Source organism: Propithecus coquereli, unplaced genomic scaffold (genome assembly GCF_000956105.1).
Source record: "Propithecus coquereli isolate 6110/MARCELLA unplaced genomic scaffold, Pcoq_1.0 Scaffold276, whole genome shotgun sequence".
In the NCBI taxonomy this organism is placed as follows: Eukaryota; Metazoa; Chordata; class Mammalia; order Primates; family Indriidae; genus Propithecus; species Propithecus coquereli.
This window is the reverse complement of record NW_012148352.1, coordinates 46,686-55,710: the sequence shown is the minus strand read 5'-3', so window position 1 is coordinate 55,710 and position 9,025 is coordinate 46,686. Positions and strand designations below refer to the sequence as shown.

The window sequence follows — 9,025 nt, the reverse complement described above, 5'->3', positions numbered from 1 at the left end:
ACAATATAATAAAAATAATAATAATGTTGAGATTTGAGGGATCTAAACCCTTCTCTAAGGAAACTCCAAACATCTAATGGCTGATTATATTTTAAATTAAGTTTATTTACCTTACTTGTACTACTTTTAATGCATGATAAAACAGAAAAAATGTAATGACTGTGTACTCATGTTAATCTGAAGTAGCAATTACTCTTTCTATCTTTTCAAAATCTTTAAGAAAAAAGACAAGTAGACAAAACACTCTTAGAGGCATGCAATAAAAAAGGGGCATTCTTTTTTTCACTCAGCCCACCCTAACTCCTATAAATGGAGATGTATATACGGTTTATAGAAAAATATAATGCATATAATGCATATAATAATCAAACAATGCCATCTTAGAGTAAAAATCACAGTAAAATATCTCCAGAATTATAAATGATGAAAAACATTGTTCACACACTTTGTGTTTGTTACTGAAATCATTAATATGCTATAGTATGAAGTTTTGAAGATCTAGATCTTGGGAACTCATCTGAATGAGTCTCTGTAATCAGAAGCATCTTGTACTAAAACAAAGTGGGAATAAAGGCAGACAGTTGATAATGTTGCTATTAAAGATAGACTTTTCTTTCATCTTTTGATTCTGAAGTACTGAGTTTGCTGTTTAACACTATGATACTTTAGTCCTCAACATTTCAATCTCATTTTTATATATTTGCATTGGCTCTAGGCCTTTATCATATGCTTAATTCCCTGTTATTGAAAAGGCCATGCACATCTATCAGAAGGATTTTATCTTCCCAGCATGAAGATTCTAAAGTCAGCCCTAACCTGAATCATTTGAAATTGATCTATAAAACACTGAGTAAGAATGTATTCCTTTTCAAGATTTATTTCAGTAGATCTTATTCTGCTGGCTCAATATATTTTCTTCTATGAGAGCACATTAAAATGACGTGTCATAGTGCTACAAAAAAAACAAAACAAAACAAAACGTGAAAACACGTTTAACTAGTGCGTTCAAACAAAACTGGAAACTTTCTTATCAGTGAAAGTCTCCAGTCTCCTCTCCTGTTCTCAAGGAGGCCTGTTGAAAACACCTGTTGAGAAGTCACCCTGATACTTAACAACCAATTCTTGAGAAGCCATCATTGGCAGTTACTCTTGAAAATTAGTAATGATCTCTATTTGACTTTAGATTTCATATTAATACCTTAAATAATTCACATGGAAATTTCTCCTATGAAAAATGACTTTATACATTTGTGTAACAATCTGTTTTTCTTACCTACCACAAACTCTGTGTTCCTAGTCTCCAAAATTAGTTTTATAGCTATAAAGTAACTAAAATATTTAATTATAACTATTATGTATTATGATACACACTATTGTGGATATTTTAGTCATTAATCTATTGTTAAAAGAGACTGACTTTGTCTGAAAAACTTGAAAAAAAGTCTGAAATAAAATCTCTTCTCACAAACCATTATTCCTACACCAGTTTACATGATTGTTCTGTATCCATATTCAGTAAAAATACTCTTGTGCCCAAAAAGAACCTGCAAACATCAATGTTAACATTTTACACCTTGTGAAGCACACAAAATTCCTTTAATACTTAAATCTTAACTTTAGCTGTAACATGAACCTTACAAATCATGGAATTCCTAAATTTCATATTACCACACTGTATCACTGTATCTCAACAAAATTATAAACTTTTCATTCCCTTAATACAAATACACTGCACTTTCTAAACAGCAGACATATGCTGGAAAATAAAGATGAACCAGATCTCATAGCAGTTAGTCCAAGTGCACTCTGTGGATTAAAATTCTCCCTTTAGAAACACATGTGAGATTAAAGGTGTGTTTCCTTAGCAGGCTGTGTTACATATACACACTAATAAAAGCACTTGAAACAAAATTATGGGATACCTAAATGCTTTAATTCATGCATGTCACTTTAGCACAATGTGTTTGCAGTACACTAGTAAAAAAAAAAAAAGTCATTGTAGTTAATTTACTCTATTCTCCATAATTAGTAATGAGATAAACCCATTACATTTAAAAGACCATTTACATATTAAGAACTTACAAAGCATCCCTTAGAGGATTGCAAAAACTCAATAGAAAAAAAAAGCCTATTTTAACAGTTTATGTTGAGGATATTTCTAGGACAGAAGCAATATAGGAAATTGAGCTACTTTGAAAAATTTTCAAGGACTTAAAATTAAAGCTTCTTTTTTGTCTTTATGTCGTAGATTAAAATTCTAGAAGAAAGGAAATGGTGAGGAAGTTTGTCCTTTGCTTTCCGCTTAAATTGTGTTTTTGTGCGTGCATTTGCTTTGGCTTAAGTTTTACTGCTAATGGGAAGAATCATCATCATCCTCTTTCTCCTCCTTAAGCAATGACCAGCTTCAAGGACAGCATGATGTAAATATAGCACAGGCATCACTGTTCCTCAAAATCTTCTGAATATGTTAATTCAAGACAGTTCCTCACTAGTCTGCCCAAGGAATCAGGCTAGCTGAAAATTCTATAGCACCAACTTCATTTTTACTGGAAATTAAATGAAAATACAATTCATAGCACTTGAAGGGGAAGATTAAGCATTAACCCTCTGTGAAATATTTATAATTGTCAATGGTAAAAATATAAGAAAAGTATATAACATATATGTATTTATAAAATGACTATAGCAGATCTATAAATATATATTTTAACATACATCCCTTTAAAGATATACCAATTAGCATTAATGCCACTTTTACAAACTAACAGAAAAACTTTCATAGAAACCACATCTTTTTAAGTGGGAAATTTCTTTTTCAGTTTTATATAGACCTCAAAAAAATCATGATTATTGATGTTCAGTAAACACTCTAAAAAGTGGGATTTAATACTACAATTGATACTTTAGTATTCAGTAGCATCAATTGTGAGTCTGTTTTATAAGGACATTATGCTATTAAAGGAAAATATGTTTTGCTAAGTATTAGTATTTGGTACACATGTTAGAAAGGATAATATTATGAAATTTTACTATTCCACTTTAACAATAAAAACATTACCGAGTCAAGTGTCATTAAAATGTTATTTGGTTTTCAAAGCATAAAATTATGAACAAGTTATTTTCATTTGCCCCAAACTAATCTTCCTCTTGAAGTGTCAGTTTTAGTTAACCTCAATTTTGAATTTCACATACTGCTCAACCAAAGTAATTTGTAGCAACACATATTGATAATAAGCAAGAATTAAGTTTTTCTGCAACACAACTCAGTGGTGGTTAAAAGAAACTAGACAGTGACTAGACACAGTACGGTTACCTGCTATTCTTAAAATCTATGTACAGACTGGGTCAGTCATTTAGTTTTGTCATGTCATCGATAACTTTGAATCATATGTTAAATATAGATACAGAGAAAATACACAATATGCAAACTAACTGCACCCTGAAATTCTTTTTGGCACAACAAGTACCTTCAGTGCAACTTTGCCTCCAGTTTTAAACACCACAAAATGAGCTTGTGACTCTCTGGGATACTCTTTTCATTCCTCAGTGACTCCAAGAAACAGATCAGGATAATCATGGGACAAATACAAACAAATACAAACTTTTCATAAGTGGTCATTAGCCAGAGTCTACATTTATTCAGACTTTTGAAAGTGCTTCAGAGTGTTACATTTCAAAGGCTTCAGCTCCACTAATGCATTATGCTGCAGTTTCAGCTGAAGAATAAATGAGACTTATGTCCTTTAAAATACTTTTAAAATATAAAACTGACTTTTTGAGAGGTGAAAACTTAATTCAAATTGCTTCAAGCTCTGGAATTCTGACTGGTTGCTACTTTGTACTTCAATAAGTTAACTTCTTAATATTTGGGCATAAATTTCTTTCATTTTGGGCATCAAATTCTTTTTTAAGTGGAATTTAAAATTTTCTTAAGAGAATTAGCTAAAACAGTTTTTTTCCTACTCTGGGAATCCTTTGTTATGGAAAGAAATCTAGAGCAACAAATAAAAATTAAGTAAAATAAACTATGAATACTGAATACTGCTAACATTTTTAAACCTATAAAAATAAACTTTAAAATGCAACAGAAGTAAGACATTTACATCTTGTAGATTTTAGACTATTTGAGGAGTTATGTGTAGAGTATGCTGTACACAGTGTCAAAAGCCTAAACCATTTTCATTTAATTTTTTCCCCCTTTCACTGATGCTGGCAATGTGGCTTGTCCTTGTACCAACGGTTTCAGGACAGCTCCAAAACCAGCAATAAAGTGAAGTTCCAGTTATGCTAAAAGTCTCCTACCTGAATTATGGACATCCGAGTGGCGGGGGTCTCGCTTGCATTAGTCCCTTGTCCGGTGAAGCTGGTGTGGCAGCCCGCGTGCCCCTGAGGGACAGTCAGGTTGTTGGAGGCTGGTTTGAGATACATCACCTCCGACCGGGGCGAGCTGAGGGGCAGGCGGGTCTGGTAGTCGAAGTACATAGGGGAGGTGGCCAGGGAGGGGCTGCTCACCACGTTCATGACGTTCATGGCATTCCTCTCCTCGACCTCGCTCTGCACCAGCATGATATCATTTTTGTTGATCTTCTTCTTCTTGCCTTTGCCCCCTCCTAGCTGCGGGTGGCTGTACTCGGCGATGCGGCAGTTGTAAGTGCGGATCTCCTTGTTCTCGCGCTTGCACTTGACGGCGATGGTGATCATGGCCGCTAGGAGGATGATGGAGATTGTGCTCAGGGTCACAATGAGCGGCAGCGACATGTCCCAGTGGTGCTGCTCGCCGTTCACCCGGGGCACCCCCTCGGGCAGGGAGCCGCTCACCGAGCGGATGATGAGCTTGGCCACTGCGGACAGGGTGGGCTTGCCATGGTCGGTCACCTTTACCACCAGCTCCACTACCGGCGTCACGTCCTCCCAGAAGGGGTGCAGCGTGCGGATCTCGCCGCTGGATGGATCAATCTCAAACAGGTGGTCGTCGTTGCCGTCCACGATCTCATAGGTGAGGCGCCCGCTCTCGCCAAAGTCGCTGTCGAGCGCGCGCACGGTGCTTACCAGGTAGCCCAGGCCAGCATTACGGGGCACCTGCAGCTCAGCGGTGTCGTTCTGCAGCGTGGGAAGCACGATCACCGGCGCGTTGTCATTCACGTCCAGCACTGTCACCCTCACGGTGGCGTTGCTCTCCAAGTGCGCGGGCGCCCCCGAGTCCTTAGCAAGCACCTTGAACTCAAAAGCCTTGGTCTGCTCGTAGTTAAAGGAGCGCAAGGCGTATATGGCCCCGTTAGTGGGGTTCACAGACACATAGGTGTAGATGGACACGTCGCCGATGTGGGAGGGCAGAATGGAATAGGATACAGTACCATTTTGGCCCAGATCGGGATCTTGGGCGAGCACTGAACCCAGGTACTCTCCTGGGATGTTGTTCTCATGCACCTGAAGCACGTAGAGCCCTTTGGTGAACCGAGGCGGGTTGTCATTCTCGTCCAGAATCTTGACCGCAAACGACTTGGTGGAGTTGAGTGGAGGGGAGCCCCCGTCCCGCGCCACGATTGTCACGTTGTATTCGTCCTGTGTCTCGCGGTCCAGCGGGCGGTCAGTCACCACTGTGTAGAAGTTGTCATAGTTCTCTTCAAGCTTGAAAGGGACGGAACCCCCGGGCCCTCCCAGGCCCCCGCCGCCGCCGGTCCCTCCTCCGCCCAGGACCCGACACTGCAGCTGCCCGTTCTTGCCCGAGTCTCGGTCAGTGACCCGCACCAGGGCGATGACTGTGCCGGGAGGGGCGGCCTCGCTCAGCGCCCCCTGGCGCACGGAGACGAAACCAATGGACGGCGCGTTGTCGTTGCGGTCGATGAGTTTGACGGTGACCTTGCAGTGGGCTGGGATAGGGTTAGGCCCCAGGTCTCGGGCCTGCACGTCAATCTCCAGCATCCCATTTTCCTCATAGTCCAGGTTGCCTTTAACACGGATTAGGCCGGTCTTGGGGTCAATGGAGAAGAGCTCTCGCACGCGGTCGGGCACGTAGCTGCTGAAGGAGTAGAGCACTTCGCCGTTGGGACCCTCGTCAGCGTCAGTGGCGTTCAGATCAATGACCACAGTGCCCAGTGGGGAGTTCTCGGGCAGTTCCACCAGGTAGGAGGGGGCCTCGAAGACCGGGCTGTTGTCGTTAGAGTCAATCACCTTGACGTTGATCTGCACGGTGGCAGAGCGTGGCGGCTCACCGCCATCCAGGGCAGTCAGTACAAGCGTGTGGTGGTTCTGTTGCTCGCGGTCCAGTGCCTTCTGTATGACCAGCTCTGGGAACTTCGTGCCGTCTCCGCGGGACTTGACGTCCAGTGCAAAGAGGCCATGGTCGTCGCGCGTGAGCAGATAGGTGCGGAGCCCGTTCTCTCCCGCGTCGGGGTCATGTGCGCTGGTGAGGGGGAAGCGGGTGCCAGGGGCCGCGTTTTCCGAGATGTCCATTTCGATCTGGTCCGAGGGGAAAGAGGGCGCATTGTCGTTGATGTCCTGGATCTCTACCTTGATCATGCAGATCTCCTTGTCGTTGGCGAATACCTCGAGGGATAGCTGGCACTTGGCGTTGTGGCGGCACAAGGACTCGCGGTCGATGCGTTGCCTGGTGTAGAGGAGCCCGCTGTCTGCGTCCACGTCCAGCAGGTGCGGCGCCGAATTCTCCAGCACCCGGTAGCTACCTGACTTGCTGCGCCCGCCGCCGCCCCGCTCAGCCGGCGGAAGCCCTGGCTGCAGTCGGGCATCCTTGCCAATGTTACCGATCACCGTGCCGGCCCCTTGCTCCTCCGGCACGGAGTAGTTGAGGTTTTTGAGAGTCAGGGCAGGGGCCCATAGAAGAAAGCAGCAACAGATGGAAAGGTACATCCTCGATCGGTGGGGTGGGGGCAGGAGCAGCCGGACTGGAGGGGCGAGCGAGTGAGTGCGCGCCAGCTTGGGGTCCCCGCGCGGCGTGCGCGCAAGATGCGAGCCACAAGTCTGTGGGTCCTTCCTTCCCTCCGCACTCGGGCTGCGGCACCAGGCAGTCTCTCTTTATTCCGCTCAAGTTCCCCGAACCTGTTGATCTACAGCATCCGCACTGGGCTACAAGATGAGGTGCGGCGGAGCTGCAGGGGTCTGGAGCAAGGCGGCGGCTCCCTGCGGCTGGGGGCGAGCCCGCGGTTTAGTCTCTCTCGCCTGGACTTGAGGAGGCTCAAACTTGAGTGATGAGACTGGCGATAAGAAGGAAATCACGTCTGGGAGGGATGATAATGAGCTAAAGAATCGGTAGGTTTTCCTCACTCCCGCTAGGGTGCTGCAAATCCACTCCCGCCCGGAGCCTCCGGAATACTCTTCACATCGAGTGGGGGAGGGTGCGGGGAGGTGTGTCTCCAGGCAGATCCGAAAGTGAAATCCTTACTTGCTACTCTTCTTCCGTAATGAAATTGATGGGGATGAAGAGCAATGAAGAGAGAGTCACAGATATATTTTGAAGCTTCTTCGGCACACCGGGAAATGTCTGCTTGCCGCGCGGGCTAGTCTGTTTTCAGGCAGTGTTTTGCTGCATTTAGAGATCTAATCTTGCATTGCTGGCTGAGGCAGCGGCGGCGGCGGACTGCATCTACCAGCCAAGCGTATTTTTTTTCTCTCTCTCTCTCCTTTCCGAGCAGCCAAAGGGAGGGAGGAAATGCAGCGTAAAGAACTAGTGTCCCGATTTGTAGTTTCCTCTCCCCACCAGGCTCCTCCCTCTCTTCCGCGGAAAAGGCTCTCCCCCGAAATCAAGAAAGCCACAGCCTGATCAGCATTTGCTGTGTTAGTCTATTGGGAGGGGAAAAATACATAGATATATCTTCGCCTCTATTCGTAGAACACACTGCTGTTTCTCTACGCCAAACCAGTAGCCACCGCTACCATCCCATCCTCTCCCGTGAGCAAGGACTTCTCTCCATGCAGTTTAATTCCAGTTTGCTTTTCTTCCCAGGCGAAAGGAAATCAACAGGCAACTCATGGTTGGACGTGCAGATTTGAAGGGGGAGGGGGAGGCGGAATAAAAAGGAAGGGGGAGCCACCCCACAGTCTTCGCACACACACTCTCCCTGTCTCTCGCTAGAAGGGAAACAGTCTCTGCATTCACAGGGCTGGGCTGTCAAGTGCCTCTCTTTTCTTTCTATTCACCATCTCCTTCCAATAGCCCTGACTCCCAGTCCTCTTCATCTAGAAAGGAAAACCTTGGCGAGGAATAAAAGTGGTGAATATTTGAAGCAAATAAAGTGCGGGTTTTTTTTTCCTTCAATTTTTTTTTTTTTTTATAGTAGGAGGAGTGGGCTGGATGAAAGAAACATATCAAGGTTTGGCGTGATGCATTCTGCAGTCTCGCTCTCACAGTCTCTGGGCGACTCGGGGAGGGCAGGGGGTGAGGAGATGTGGCCGCCGCGGTTCAGCCGGGGGCGTCCACCCCGGGGATACCTCCGAGGGGATGTTAGGCACAGGTCTGTCTACACATTATTTCGGGTTCTCGAGACGCCTCTACATACGGGAATGACACATCCAGAAATGCAGGTGTTCCGATCTGCCGGATGAGTCAGAAGCAGCGGAACGAATCGTATTCACTCTCGCCTCATGGTCCTCCCTTCACAGATATTAGTTGCGGCTTCTTCCTACCGCTTTCTCTGACTCACTCTATAGAAAGGAAAACCGGATTCATGTTTTGGGGAAAAAGATAAAAAGCGAGAGAAAGAGAGGGAAGGAGGGAGGTGAAGCTAAATCCAGCAGCACTTTTACTCTACCTCTTTCTGCAGGAGTCCGAGGTTCTGGAAAACAGGCGTCTGCTTTGCTAGGTGTATTTATTTATTTTTTGAAAACCTTTCCTCTTGGTGAGGCGTGAGGCACCCCCAAATCTCTCAGAGTCCTGGAAAAATACTAAAAATCAGGTTTCCAGTAATTGTTCCCAGTTTAGCCTCACATCACAGTTCAAGATTTTCCTCTCAATGTTCTCTATTCACAAAGTCCAGCATCGGTGTCTATAGTTAATTGTGCAGTCTGTTGT

At 44.6% G+C, this 9,025-nt stretch overlaps 1 protein-coding gene across 3 annotated transcripts in view; it reads right to left on the bottom strand.

Annotated features, from left to right (window-relative positions):
* PCDH17 (protocadherin 17) overlaps positions 1-8,239 on the bottom strand; it is a 143,474-nt gene extending 135,235 nt beyond the window's left edge. For 2 of the 3 annotated variants that reach the window (XM_012647903.1, XM_012647905.1), the window contains exon 1: positions 4,303-8,239. In XM_012647903.1, coding sequence (XP_012503357.1) covers positions 4,303-6,867 — 2,565 coding nt within the window. In that variant the 5' untranslated portion in view covers positions 6,868-8,239. The remainder of the gene's footprint in view (positions 1-4,302) is intronic. The other variant, XM_012647904.1, reaches the window with a different exon arrangement.
* Positions 8,240-9,025: the final 786 nt, after the last annotated feature.